Source organism: Gallinula chloropus (assembly GCF_964237585.1).
Source record: "Gallinula chloropus genome assembly, chromosome: 2".
NCBI classification, from domain to species: Eukaryota; Metazoa; Chordata; class Aves; order Gruiformes; family Rallidae; genus Gallinula; species Gallinula chloropus.
The window spans coordinates 139,353,194-139,367,763 of NC_140086.1; the positions used below are offsets into that span (position 1 = coordinate 139,353,194).

The 14,570-nt window shown below is 37.7% G+C and overlaps 1 protein-coding gene across 2 annotated transcripts in view; it reads right to left on the reverse strand.

The window, feature by feature from the left end:
* CDK14 (cyclin dependent kinase 14) overlaps nt 1–14,570 on the reverse strand; it is a gene marked incomplete at both ends in the record, with an annotated part of 247,792 nt that overhangs the window by 21,581 nt on the left and 211,641 nt on the right. For both annotated transcript variants that reach the window (XM_084260301.1, XM_084260302.1), the window contains one exon: nt 4,721–4,769. In XM_084260301.1, coding sequence (XP_084116427.1) covers nt 4,721–4,769 — 49 coding nt within the window. The remainder of the gene's footprint in view (nt 1–4,720; nt 4,770–14,570) is intronic.

A 14,570-nucleotide genomic window follows, 5' to 3' on the forward strand; every position in this document is an offset into this window, starting at 1 on the left:
TTTCTTAAAAACAAAAAACCCAACAGAACCCCGAAACAAAAACCCTTCCCAAGTCTCAGTTCTAACCAGTTCCACAGTCTGTGTCGTGCCTGAGATGAAACACAGGCTCAAAATACACGGACTCATCTCTCTTCATGCACTTTGCTTTCTTCGGGAAGTTGTCACTGAATAACAGTCCCAAAATAGGCCACTCCGTCCTGGAATGCAACTTTTAAACACCCTGGCCTCAGGAAGGGAGGTCTCAAGTACAGAGGCCATCTTGTTGAAGAAATCCCCAGCAGTGAGACTAGCTGTGAGAATGAAGTTTTATTTATATAATAAATACTGCCATGTTGGGGAATTAGGAAGCAGTAGTCCTATTTATGCAGAGCAGGATTTGTTTTCAACTCCACCTTTTCTTTCCAACCTCATTTCTCCCAATGCAACCCATTATGACAGAGTGATCTGAAAAAAGCTTTTTATATCCTACCTAATATAGACAAGGATAATTAGTTTTCTTTTGTTATTCTTCTGTAAGGGTTTATTATTGTGAAGAAGCTTTTGCCAATTGAAAGAGGTTGCATTGCATTCTGAAGGCAGAGCTGTTCTTGCATTTTATTGTGTAGAGATAATTGAACAGAAAAGTTCAGGAAAAAAGGTGAAAATATAATTCATTATGAACTCTATAGGAAGATCGGATTACTGCATCTTTATTCTTTTTTAGGCCAGTGTTTTATAATCACATTCCACAATATATTAAGACATGCAATGTAGGTGAAGCTTCAAACTACACAGAAACAAATGTCAATGTAAGTTTTGTTTCCTAACATTACACTCATTTCTACAAAATTGATAAATTTCATCTTATTCCGTAAACATTCTCTTTATAATCTTTACTTAGTTTGACAACCAGAGAAGAAATTCAGTGTTTAAGTCTCCAAAGAACTTAACTCAGTGTAAGTGATAGTTACATTATTTACCTCCAGCACTTCCCAAAAGTAGCCGCTAATATTGACCGATTCTGTTTTAAAGAGTTTTAGGGATCTTATGCAATGAGTCTGCTGGGTTTCACTTTGCCATTGCTGTTACATTCCACAGTGTTAGCTAATTTCCAGTTAGAGTTGGAATTAAAGACACACTGGCATGTGTCCATTATTGATCCATTGTCTGTCTCTGCCTTTAAAATTCACATCTTGTGGAAGCTGGTGTAGTCAGTCAGGTGCAATTATTTTGCCCCCAGTCTACTGTAATCTGTGGCTTTTTAGGGGGTTTAGGGTTGGGGTTTTTTTGCCTCTGTTCCTTCTGCCTTACAGACGAAGCTGGCTCTGTAGATACTTAAAGATTTATTCTTCCTTCTAGTAACCTCTCCTTACATAAATTGAATTATAATTTATGTTTTGAGGTAAGGCTCTTTGAAGACTTCTAAACCCATATCCTCACTCTTCCAAGGCAGGACCTCAAAACAGATATACGAAACAGAAAGATAAAGGGCCGGTCTGTGCCTGGAAACACAGAACAGTAGATGGTGAAAACATCATTGTGTTTAGAAAACTAAAGGTGTTCTCTTCCAATTTGGGAGCACAAAGCTCAAGTCATGTTCTGTTTTACAGTTTCTATGGCAGTTTCTGTGTGACAAATTCCTTAACTTCTCTGTATCTCAATCCCTCCTCTATGAAATACAGTAACAGAACTTCACCTCAGAGAAGTTTAAGCACACAGGTAAATCCTTCCAAGACCATAAACATTGTTCTTTAAGGTGTATCTTTCAAAGATAGTCAGATGTCAAGAGGAAGTAACTCTGTAACAAAACCAATAGTTATTAAAAACCAAAAGGCTGAATGTTTTTTTTCCACATCTTAGGTTTTGTGTTTATCCCAACTACCTTTTAAAGCAATTCTATTTTAAATGGGACATTTCTTGTGTCATAAACAGTGTTCAAAAAACTAAAACATCAAGTTAAAAGGGATTCTTTTTTGGTTAAAATTAGAGATTGCTGCTTTTTGAAACATGCCAATAAAGAAAATTTCTAGAATGTCCACATGTTCAGTTTTATAGCTGAATTATAAACCCTTGGGAATATGATGTCTATAACAGAAATGTTTATACATCCATAACTACAGCTGTGCAAGCAACAGTGCTTTAATACAGCACAAAGATAAAGAGCTACACCAGAAAAAGAGAAAACCCTTTACATTTCAAATGTAAATGGCATATAATTTTAAGACAACAAGTATTTCCTATTATAGTAGAACTGCACATGTGAAGTGCCGAACTCTATGTACTGTCATTGCTTTCAGTCTTTTAATCCCTTTATTTATGCTAAATAATTACAAATTGTTTATGCACGGAGCATTGAAAATGTATAAATATTTTTAAAGAGGTTTCTTAGAAATTAAAAAACTCTGGTCTTATTTAATTCAGCCTGTGATGTGATCATAACTTGTGTCAATTAAAAAGTCTCAGAGATTGGGGTGGTTTTTTTTTAAGCAAACTGGGTCTTACATATTTTTTTTTTCAATTTATGAAACAGAAATTTAATGCAATGTTCTTTTAGGAAATATAAGACAGCAACTCTTTAAATTAAAATCTATTACTGTACATATTCATACATGGGAGATACCACTAGGTCTAACTGCTGCTAAAATACAGAAAAACACTCAGTCCATGCCTGCAGAATGGATGGAGTAGCGTGCCAGTGTCTATTCACATTACTTATGCATATATATGCCCTCAAGCCAACACATTCACATCAATATTAGTTTCCTCGTCCCTCTTTCCCAATCCAGATCTAATTGCCTATGTTGTAATATAATTGCTTCTTCCAAGCTTTTGGATTTCATTAACTACTTTCAAAGAAAAAAATCGAACCGGCAAGTTTATTCATTGTTAAAGGACAGAATATAGACAATTTTAGTGACTTACTTTTTAAAATGAAAGTTATGACTTTCAGGGTATTACATTACTCCAAGCAGGAAGACTGAGGTAGTGTCAAACATTGCAAGATACCTGCAAGGATCACCAGAACCAGCAAAACAGTTTGAGGTATTCACAAAAGCCAACTATAAGTGAATCTAATTTTCCTGTTGATCCATCCAGAGTAAACAGGAGATGGACTCTTCCATGAAAACCACCAAATTACGCTCCCAGCCTAGACTGGACAAGCCGGGATCTTTTGTATAGCCTGTTGAAAGTCAATTAACACAGGCAGGTGACACAAAACCTTTGTGAAGGTGTGCACTGGCTTCAGAGGCAGCTTTATGTCTCTTATTGCAGCAATCAGAAAGTTACTCCTAACCACGAAGGATCCAGTAGTTAAGCAGAGTGAGCTACAGGGTCATGAAAGGTGTTTGGCATGTCAGAACTGTATTTCTGTATCAAAGGATGAACATCAGTGGTATCACATCCAACAACTAACACCTAATTTTAACTATGATCCTGTCACATTAAGAGACTTCTCCTCCCTTGCTTAACCACAATTTCAAAAGTTGGTTGTGTTTTTTTAAAACAAAGAATACCTTTGTGTTTCACTCCAGAACACTGAGCCAAATTCATTTAAAAAGGAGCAGATGGAGAAGAAATAATAGAACAGCAAAGTGAATATAAACCTCATCTCATCTTGTGCAAGTGACCATGCTATGAATTTTAGAGCTGTAGACACAGTTCTAAAGCTGTATACACTCCATTACTAACCAATAAGGATATTGAAAAGGGATTTGGACTTCCACTCTATTGGCAATTTTTTCCTTGTAAGAAGGAAGTGCCTTCACCAAAACATTTCATATCTTCAACTCCAGTGGTGAACTCAGAGGAGGAGATGTTTCAGTACCCTGCTGATTTTTCTCTTGAACTCTTGGCAAACTACCAACAAGGCAGCCAGTTGGTACCGACAGTAAAATTTGAAATGAGTATCAGAAAGAAAACAGCAATGCTGGTGCAGCAAAGGCTTGTCCTCCTTGCAAAAAAAAATTGGTCAAAAGAGAGTGGAGGAAGATTGTAACAATTTTTCTGGCAAGACAAGCTGTTGACATAGCTGTTATACTGCTCATCCAACTCAAACTGTGTATGCTTTCTTCAAACTATAAAAGCTGTTAATCACTCCACACAGTGCTGCCCATATATCTTGTCTACAAAGGTTCTTCATGTGCTGAGAAATCTAGTAACTTTACACAGATGATTGGTTAGGCATTCCTGGCTTACTAGGCAACCTTTCCGGACTTTAAGCGCAATACCTTTAAGATCAGTGTCCATCTAATTTAAATGTGACAAAATTCAGGGAACATTACAAGGAAAAATAAAAAAGTGATGAATCATGCTGACTTTTTTCAGTCATGATAATTAAAATATACAACAGTACAGTCATCAACTCACAGCTATGGCCAGATGGACCTGGCAACTGGGGATGATTACGTGGAAACAACACTCAAAATCTGATTAGTAACATATTGTTTAGAAGTCTCCTGTTATAGTGGAACAGAGAAAACAAGATTCAAAACTGATGGCCCAAAGCAATAGCAGAGCATCTCTCAGTGAGCTCAATACACTTGCCAACTTACATGCTCAAGAAGAAAATGTGATGCTATACAGTTTCTCCATATTTACAGACAATCAGCAATTCAGAAACAGAATTGACAGAAGCAGGAAAAATAACACATCAGTAATTCCACATTAAAAAGGGTAGAGCCAGTTAAAGTTAACTGTGAAGAGTCAGAAGAGCAATTAAAAAAAAAAAAGAGAGACTTACTTATTCCATGCTTGTCTGAGGTTTTTAGGGCTGTACTGTGTAAACCGTTCTGTTAGAAAAAGAAGAGGCACATTTAATTATTTATGCTCAAAACAGGAATTTTTTTCAAACGTATTTATATACTGTCGATTTTCATCATTTCATCACTTTATGCAACTAGTGTAGTTCCAATCCCAAGACAGGGAAAGAGAACCAGCACAGGAGCAAACTGCCATACAAACGGGAAGAAAAAAGACTTCCCAGACCCAGAAAAGACCCCAGCTTGTTAAAACAAACAAATCAAAGCAAACCATCAGGATGACCTAAAGCTCATTTACTGCAACATCACCAGAAATGGAAATGTTTACAATTATTTCTAAAGTAGTTTTTGACTACTAGGGACAAAAAAGAAGCCTGAAGTGTAGAGTTGGGTTTTTTTCTTCATCACAAATACAATTATCTGTGACCTCACGATCATGTTTTTATGCTTCTCAGGAGGTGTAAGAGCAAGCATGGGTCTGTGTGACACACGGGGACACGTAAAACACAATGGCCATGTTAGAGTCCATTTTCTAAAGAACATGCATAAATAATGAGCAGAAGTAACAAGTACAATGACAGCTTATTTACTCAAACACTAAACTCTCAAGTTCAGATCTAAGTACTTTCCCTCTCATATCCAAGAAGATGCTTGCTCTGCAGTAGGTCTCTAGCTGGCAGAATAAGATGCTATGAAAGCTGCTGCAGAAGTGATGATCCAGTACTTGGACAGTCCTTTGAGCAGGAGCTAAGTGCCTCTCAGGAAGAAACAAATGCAATCCAGTGGGAAAACAGAATAACATTTTCCATTGAGCCTCATCACACTAAATTCCTACTGTGTAGACTAGTACTTGCCTTGGCCAACTGCCCCAGTGTAACAGTATTAGTTGTGAAGTCCTAAACTTATAAAATACTCCAGAAAACCTTGACAATTTTATTTCGCTTCCTCTCCACCCATCAGCATGACACTCCATAGGCCCACCATACAGTTATAAGAGTATTTCATATATATGCAACACACACATGCGTGCTTCCTACTGTGCAGAACTGAGAATGTAACGTAGGATGGTTGTATTCACATTCCTGCATGTGTACACTTCTCTCAGTTCTAAAGTTGTCATATATATGTCATTCATAGTCAGTTCTAAAGATGCCACATACAAAATCCCAGGCTGATTTTGTTTCTCATACCTATTTTCTTGGGGGGTTTTCTCCTAAAATAATGAATGCAGAAAGTTCAGCTCCCATTGACGTCACTACTGGAAGTTCTCTGTAAGTGGTAGATCAGCAAACCATGTCTGAAGGGCACTTTGAATTTTGTTGCTCTAACCATACTGATGCAGTTAAAAGCAACAAAATCAGCCCCTCTTAGATATGTATGGCAAGTGTACTGGAAGCTGGAGTGATATGACTATAACTGGTTCTAGCATCAATATAAATTATAAATATCAGTTATGTAATATGGTATCTAAGTTTACTCAAATAACTTTCTTAGCAAGAAAAAGCCAAATGCTACTACATAGTCATATTGTTAAAGGCTTTAAGATGGAGATGAACAAATTAAGCAGAAGTCTGAAGATTTTTTTTTGTGAATTTTTTGTTTAGGTTTTTAGAGATTTTTGTGTGTGTGTTGCCAATTAAAAGTTTCTGCACTTAGAAAATATTTGACTACTGTAGATGACCATTAAAGTAGCATGTAGCTGACTTCTCTGTCAGAATTAAGATGTTCAGCTACGAAAAGAAATGACTCTTGGCAAGTCTCAGATGTGCTATCATGACACAGTTCTCAACAAACTAAAATTATTAGCTTAAACTTGCATTAACTAAGTTATAAAGCATTATAAGCCTTACATTGTTGTTAGGATTAGGATACCATAAGAAATAAATTATAGCTCACATGGTACGTTTTAATAACAGGAAATATATTGTTCCATAAATACACCTCCCAAAATAAAATATTCTTATTGACAATTTTTTGCACATCTTAACTCATTCATGATATGTCTCATCGTTGAAAATGCTACCATATTGCTTAGTGTGAACTTGAGAAGCATTTAGATTGATTACTACACTTAGTGATATGATACTAAATTTTGTAAATTAGAATCTCTACAGTACCTTACAAGTACTGATAAAGTCACTTATCCCCGGCACTTGGCAGCTTCAATACTATAAAAAGGAAAAGCAATTTGAACCATTGTAGTAGTGGTATTTTTTGTCTATTTTCTGTTATGTCTTGATAGCATGATGAACATTAGGGTTAAAGAGGGGACACAAAGGAGGTGCTGGGTATGTTCTTACCGAGAACAGCAAGTGAAGAGATTTTCCGTATGCACATATAACAACAAAATAACTTATCGCACCTAAGGCATCCAGAATAAAACTATAGGAAGTGCCAGTTTCTTTTTATCTCTATAATATGTGGCATGCAATGCTTCTACTACAGATGTGCCAGTGCCCTGAAGCAGGTCTTTCAATCAAGTGCACGAAGTAGTCAGGATGATTATGAGATTCACAGTAAGGGTGCAGAGCACTGGAATAGGCTGCCCAAGGGGGTTGTGGAGTCTCCTTCTCTGGAGATATTCAAGATCCTTCTGGACGCCTATCTGTGTGACCTGTCCTGGGGAACCTGCTTTGGCAGGGAGGTTGGACCTGATGATCTCTCAAGGTCCCTTCCAACCCCTACAATTCTGTGATTCTGTGAGATACAGCCATGGTTCAGTGCCAGTAACATGGTACTGGAGTCAGTCCCTGTGGTTATGTTTTAATATCCAATAACACAAATAAAAACTCAGTACTGAAGTACATGTTCTGTAGTAAGTAGTTCAAGCATCTTATTGGCATTTGAGAGAGTGACCCAAGCTTACAAGGGAGAGGACTATTATAATTCAGATTCTGCCTTTTGTTTGTTAATTCACCATCTGCTCTCCAGAGGAAAAGCATGAGCTCTAGTGAGGTTAACAGCCCAATTGCCTTGGCCTGAGCAGGACCTCAGCTCACCCTTGAATTTCAGTTTACAAATGCTAATTAAAACCATATATGTATGCAGATACTTACAAAAACTGAAAGAAAATACAGACTTTCTATACTTTGTAAGTAAATAGTCCATTCATTTATGAGAAAAGTATGATGCAGCTAGACAATGCTGCGTAACAAGCCTGAGACACACACGGGAGTCCAGCTAATAAAGTGCAGATTTGCACATTAATCAATTTTGGTGCAGAAAAGTGCTGCGTAGAAGGAGGACTTGAAGCACTGCTGAAAGCTAACCTAGACCTGGGAAAAGACAGATTTTGATTTTATCTGCCATTCTGCAATATGTTTTGTACAGATACTGAGCTGGTTCAAACTGGCAGAGCAACACTGACTTCAGCAGAGCTACATCCACTTAAAACAGTTGAGAAGTATCATTTACAACATCTTTTCTTGACTGGACTGGCAGAGATTTACTTTAAGCAACTTAAGCTATTTTCACTGTGGGAGGAAAACAGAGTCAACCACTTGCCCAAACTGCCCCAAAGGCCTTAAGGTCCAAAGATCTGTTTCAGTTCTGCAAGAAACTGAGAAACTATTGCTATGCCAGCTGAGTGTTTACTGAAAAAAAATGACACACTGGAACCACTTAGGTAAATGCAGTTCCAAGGGACATGCATAAGCAAAAAGAACAAACTTCTCCAAGGGATCTTCCTTCTTTATTCCGTCTACTGCTCTACTCTCAACTTAATTTTAAATAAGTACCTTATATGCGACAATTATCAGGCAGAGAGAGTAAAAATCAGGGGGTAATCATGTATAGGGTGAAAACCTGTCTGTAGAGAGCCAAATGTTAGTCCCCATTCCACAATTTCAAACTCCATTTATATGCTGCGTGACTGCAGGCCGGGCTTCTCCTAACTACTGTTATCAACTCTTTTCCCTCTACTCCAAGCAGATTAGAGACTCCTTGCCTAAAATTCTTCATCAGGAAAGAAACCACATATCAATAAAATACAGCTCACATTTTTGGACACAATTTTGTGGTTATTCCTCCAATCAGAACATTGTAAACTTTCACAGGCAGTATAACTAGATGGGACTACTGTGGTAATTAAGCCCAGCATTGTCTACATGCCAGGTTCTAGTACTTTGCTGAATTAATTCTTCTTTAGAGAATAAAAAACAGAAAAACAAAACCAGATGATTTTGATTTCACAGTTGCCAGAACAGAGAAGCTACAACAATCTCATCCTTTAGCTTCTCCATCAGGATTCATTTTTTTAAGTCCTGAACCATGAAACCACAATGTCACATACCTACAGACACCAATCCTGCAGTCAAAACACAGGCAAAAAAAAAAAAAAAAAAGAGTTAACAACAACCCAACTTTTATCTGAGGATCTCCTGCTTGTATCCTGCTTGTTCCAGCACTGGAACTCAGGCTCACAATTACAACCCCAATTTGTTTCCCAGTTACTTTTCAGAGCAAACGAGTCTGACACACCTGTGTGAATACCTCTGACCTTTACTGCAAGATGGATTCAACACAACCAAATCTTAAGATATACATACCTGACTGTAAACAACTGCATGGAATTAGATTTTATGATCCTTTCAAGCATATAGCTTTAGTTAGTTTTTCAGATGTTCCCCTTGATTTGATCACAAAAAATACTCTTATCAGTTCATGGAAGAAACCCCATACAGCAAAAACTTACTGCTCCTCTCCCAGAACTGAAAGGCCAATAGGTACGTGCAAGACTTTCATGCAGATGCTCACATCATCACCCAGCAACACAACCACCCTCCAGCATACCCAAGCCACTAGCAGCAACATGAGGCCACCATCTTGCTGATGCAGCTGCTCACTTATCAACGCTGGATTAAAGAAACCTGAAAAACTGTACATTCACAGATCAAGATTTGATTTCAGGTGTATGTTAAATTTTTATAGTTTAAATTGTGAGTATATACACTAGAGTTCAAATCTTTTCAGATCCTCCTTCTTAATAAATGTGCTTATTTTGAATAAAACACTGGAAGACCAACACAGTAAACTCATCTGAAAAGTAAAGTAAGAAGTGTGATTATAATTTCCTTTATGCAAACACTTAAATATTTGCAAATCTCTTGGGAACAAATGTAGGGAAACAAAATTTGATCCTCTGCATTTTCATCTCAAAACATACAGTCATCATCCTCACTAGCAACCACATCTCACTGTTAAAAAGCTGGCTTTTCACATGGGTGCTGTATTTCACTAGTTAAAGGGGATTTTTGCTTATGTGAAACAAAAGGAAGAGATCTTTTGTTTTGTTTAAATCCCACAGCACGTCATAGTGTTTACCATTTGCTGCTTACAAGCCCAAGTTAGCCAAATCTTGATTAAGTGATGTGTAAAGAGAACCCTACGTAGGACTGCACAAAATAGAGCAAATGTCTAGTACTCATATTCGTCCCTGGAAAGAAGTACTGATTGCATGATCTTCCTGCAGCATGCCATTCACTCTTAATTGTTTAAAAGAGCATAGAAAAGGAGTGGGCTAATGTATTAACATCCACACCTTTGGGAGCCCAGCCTCGGAACCAAGATTCACTGCTCCATGGGGCTCTAAACACGACTCACTCATGAGCTGAGTGCTGCAGTTACACAAGCATTCTTCCACTGGTGAATGGATTTGAGTTGCTCTTTGCTTCAGACCTTGCAGCACAACTTCCTTGATGTCTTGTGTGCGAAGGAAGTTTTCATGACTCTGTCCTGCAAACGGTAGCGTTCACGAATATTGGAATGAAAACTGTGAAATGGAAGTGACCAGAGGGAAGAGAGGCAGGACATTTCTTGAGCTGGTTGATTTGACAAATCTGATGCATCAAAAAAATGTATGTTTTTAAAACAACTGTTCCCAAACTGTACTCAGCTTGAAGGGAGGAAAAAAGGCCTGTAACAGAAAACTCATCCATTCCACCCCATTGTATTACGTTGTCTCAGAAATGGCATATTTCCATTTCTTATAGAAACAGATAGTATTTCTATCTCTTATTTCCTTTACACAGCTGCTCTACAGCAAAGTTTAGGCACACTCACTTATGTTCCCACATATATATCTCCATGCTTTCCACCGCAAACATCATTATCTGCCTGATAAACATGCTCAATCTGACAGCCCTGCATCAAGGGCAGGTTCAAACAGGAGCGAATTTCAGCAGAACTCACTGGTGAGCTTATTAGCAGACCACTGAAGGAACTACTGGTCTGCTGTGAGAATTGAAAAAATAAGCACTTGCATTTTAAGTAACATAAAACAAGATGAGGGTTTTTGTCTCTTTTATCAGTCAGAAAAACACATGAACTACTCTACCTTTGCCATGCTTGCCTTGAAAGGACCTAGAATAGGCAAGAAAGGCTACATAAGGAATTAGACGCAGACTACGTTTTGATTTTTAGCTCCTTTTTAGCACTGTTGATAATCGGCTTCTAGTCTAAACCAAAGAACTTAAAATGCAGTTTGACTTCAAGGCATTTTTTATGTTCTTAATCAAAACATGCCAGCGTATGCATTCCTTGATTAATGTTCTTCTCTATTTAAAACCAAATGTGATTAGCTTAAACGCAAATATTTAAACATCACCATAATTAATATTTTGAAAAGTCTAATTCACTATTTCTTTAAATGGGCTTTCTTTACATTTAAATTAAAAGTCTAAAGAGACTAACACTGTATTGTGATATGGAAGACTCATATGCTATTTTTATTAAAGATTCAATCCTAAAAATATTTGAATTACGTTAGCTAAAGATATGAAGACAAGCATCCATGCTGACAAGCAAAATTTTCAAGCACTATTTGCAGCACTAATGTGCAATTAGAGGTTTTACTGAAGTCCAATCACAACTGGAGTTTTATCATAATCATGAGCTAAACTTTTGGGCTTTTGCTTTTTTCTGTGCCAAGTATCTTGAGAAGAATTACTTCAATTCTCCACCCTCTCCTCCCATCCCCACTCCTCTCCCCTCCTCCAAAAGCACTTGCTTTATAGAGCACAGGCTGTGTAAAGACAAAGGACAGATGCTGTTTACTAGACTTTCTACTAAGCATGAATTAAAAATACAATTTTAATAGCCAGCATTATTTAAAGCACTGGAATTTGATATTAAATGGTTCCACCTTTTATCAGTGCTCACACTGGCTCCCTAGCATACACAATAGTTACTTTAGCTTTTCAGTTTCTGTCAATTTTGTTTAAAGAATGGTGAAAACACTGACAGTCCTGTTCCCTTGTACTGTGGATACCAGAGACCTGAGGAAACACGGAATATTACAATTTCCCCCAAACTAAAAAAAGAGGGATAAAAGATCAAAATTAATTCTTCTTTACAGATCCCACTCTTTCCTTTCTTCAAGTACTCAAATTCCTGAGGAATACAACTCTATCAGTAAGCTGAGAAGATTTGGTACTGTTGTCAGGCTGAGATACCATCACTGTCCCATGTCCACTGCACCACTGCAGCTCTCTTCCACCTCCAAACTCCAGTATAGGAGATGGGACCTTCCTTCTTCTTACTAGGAGTAGTCCCCAGCCCAAGTAAATGCCCAAACCCTGCCCAGGAATGAATTCTTTGGAAGTGCTAGTTGCCATGAGCTAAAGACCTGCCAGAGGCTGCCCTAAGAGTTTTAACTGCAGAGATTCCACACACCATATGGGAACATTCACTGGCATCAGCGTAGACGTAAACAAACAAGATATTGATTCAGTGTGTAAAAAATTGTTGACAGGCTTTGGTGAAATTCTACAGGAAAAACTTCCTGAAAGTCTGAAAAGCCGAATGTCCTCAGATATCGTATCTCCATGGGTTTGTGTTAAGGAGCCCAGCCCTACTCTAAATGAAGACTCAATTCTTTGAAAAAACTTGGCTATCCATAAACTGTTAAGATGCAGGTAGGCAGATCATATTTCTAAACCAAATCTATATTTATTGATCATCTGAGAAGCAAAGCAGCATTCCCAAGTCTGAACATCAGCTCTGTAATAATATTGTCAGTCACAAACTCGGGACTTCTTAATAAATCCATGAAGTATCTGTCAATGTCTGTCAGACTCCGTGTTATGCACTATTTTCTACAAATACTCTTTTCTTGCTCTAGTTTCTTTTTGACTTCTGCTTTCAGCTTAAGGAGAGAGAATCTCTCTTAACTCTTTGCATCCAGACTTTGGGGATTCTCCTTTAAAAAACAGTGCTTAGTAGATGTTTCCACTGTCTCACAAAAGCACCTTTTCAGGTATGTTACTTCATAACATGTCTGATTGTCTGCTGAACATAGTGATGTTGAGGCTCCCACACCATCAGTCCAAGATTAAATTCTTAATTTTCTATCCCCTAGGAACAGCATTGTAAGGATATTGAGGCACATTACAAAGCATTCTCCCATTTTCTCCACCTTCCTAACAACAATTTATTTCTTCTCCTTGAATGTTACCATCTCTTCATGGACACCATCACCTCCTTTATCTTCTGTTGTGATCATATCTTACCTTCTCCCACTTTGCTCACTGACAGTGCCTTCTGATAAATGTCTATGTAACTTTTTAGGGTGGGGGTTATAAAGCATCTGTCCCCCAAAAGAATCGAGAATTTAGGAAAAGTGAAAACTTAAGTCCAGCTGTTGATATGAAAGGCTTATCTTGCTCAATTATTTGGACAGGACTCTGAACCCAGGAGAAAGAGCTGGCAGAGAAAGGATTGTAGGACTCCAGACTAAGAAAATGGGAGATTTAATGACAATGGAGAGAGTAATTCCAAAAAAATCAGGAAGAGTCAAGACTGGTAAGGAAGTAGCTTGTTTTGCAATACTGCTCCATCTCCACACATGCAGACAGACATAGCAGATACCTACTTTCATTTTTTTCTTGGAGGTGCTGCTCCGGTGTTTCTGAATAGTGGGCTTGCTTTGGTGATATGTGGGTACAGGAAGATGCACACAAGATTATAACAATTGTAACAGCTTGAAAGTGAATCTCAGAGGTTACTAAAATACTTCTGAAGTATTTCAGGATTTTTAAATGCAGATTTTAGATCAACCTTAAGTAATTTCTTTAGTAAGACGTGCACATCAGGGTGTGTACATGTGTATACAACTCCAAACACAAACTGAGAGGACTGAGGCTGAAGCACTGAGAAAGCTCAAGGAACAATCCAACTTCTGGCTTTAAATAACTCACATATTACTTAAGAGTATTTGTAAGATGGAGAGTAATCAAATATCTCAAAGCAGGCAGATGAAATACAAGTTGCTTTCTCACTTTTTAATGGCAAAACAAATTAGGATTGTTTTATTTTCACAAAGACAGGCTGTTAAAATCACTGAGGTTAGTGGTTTAGAAGATGCAGAGCCACCCACAGCTAGCCTTAGGAACACATTCCTTATTCAGCTGCAGAAATAAATGTTCCCGCATATTAAGATGTCAGAGATCATTGTTGTTTATGCACTGGCTACTTTCCATAACAATCAGACCCTTGGTCACTCCAGTAGGGAAGAGACTAATGCCATGTTTTTCAGACATATTTCTCCTAGTAAACTGTGATTAGCTCTCTGCAGCATAGGACCATGCCCTATGAAATCGCAGCATGAAAATTAGTTATTTAAGCCTGTATGCAAACAAGAAATAAAATGAAATGTCAATAGCCTTCCCAAGTCCACAGGTATTTAACATGCCCAGCATTTTTTTAACTATAGTAACTATTTAGCACTGAGACCTTCTGTTCAAATCCCATTGTATCAGGTTTTCACAACTCAAGGCTACAGCGCCAAAGCCTTGCCTGAGTGGATGTTGATACCCTCATCACCAGTGCTCTTTG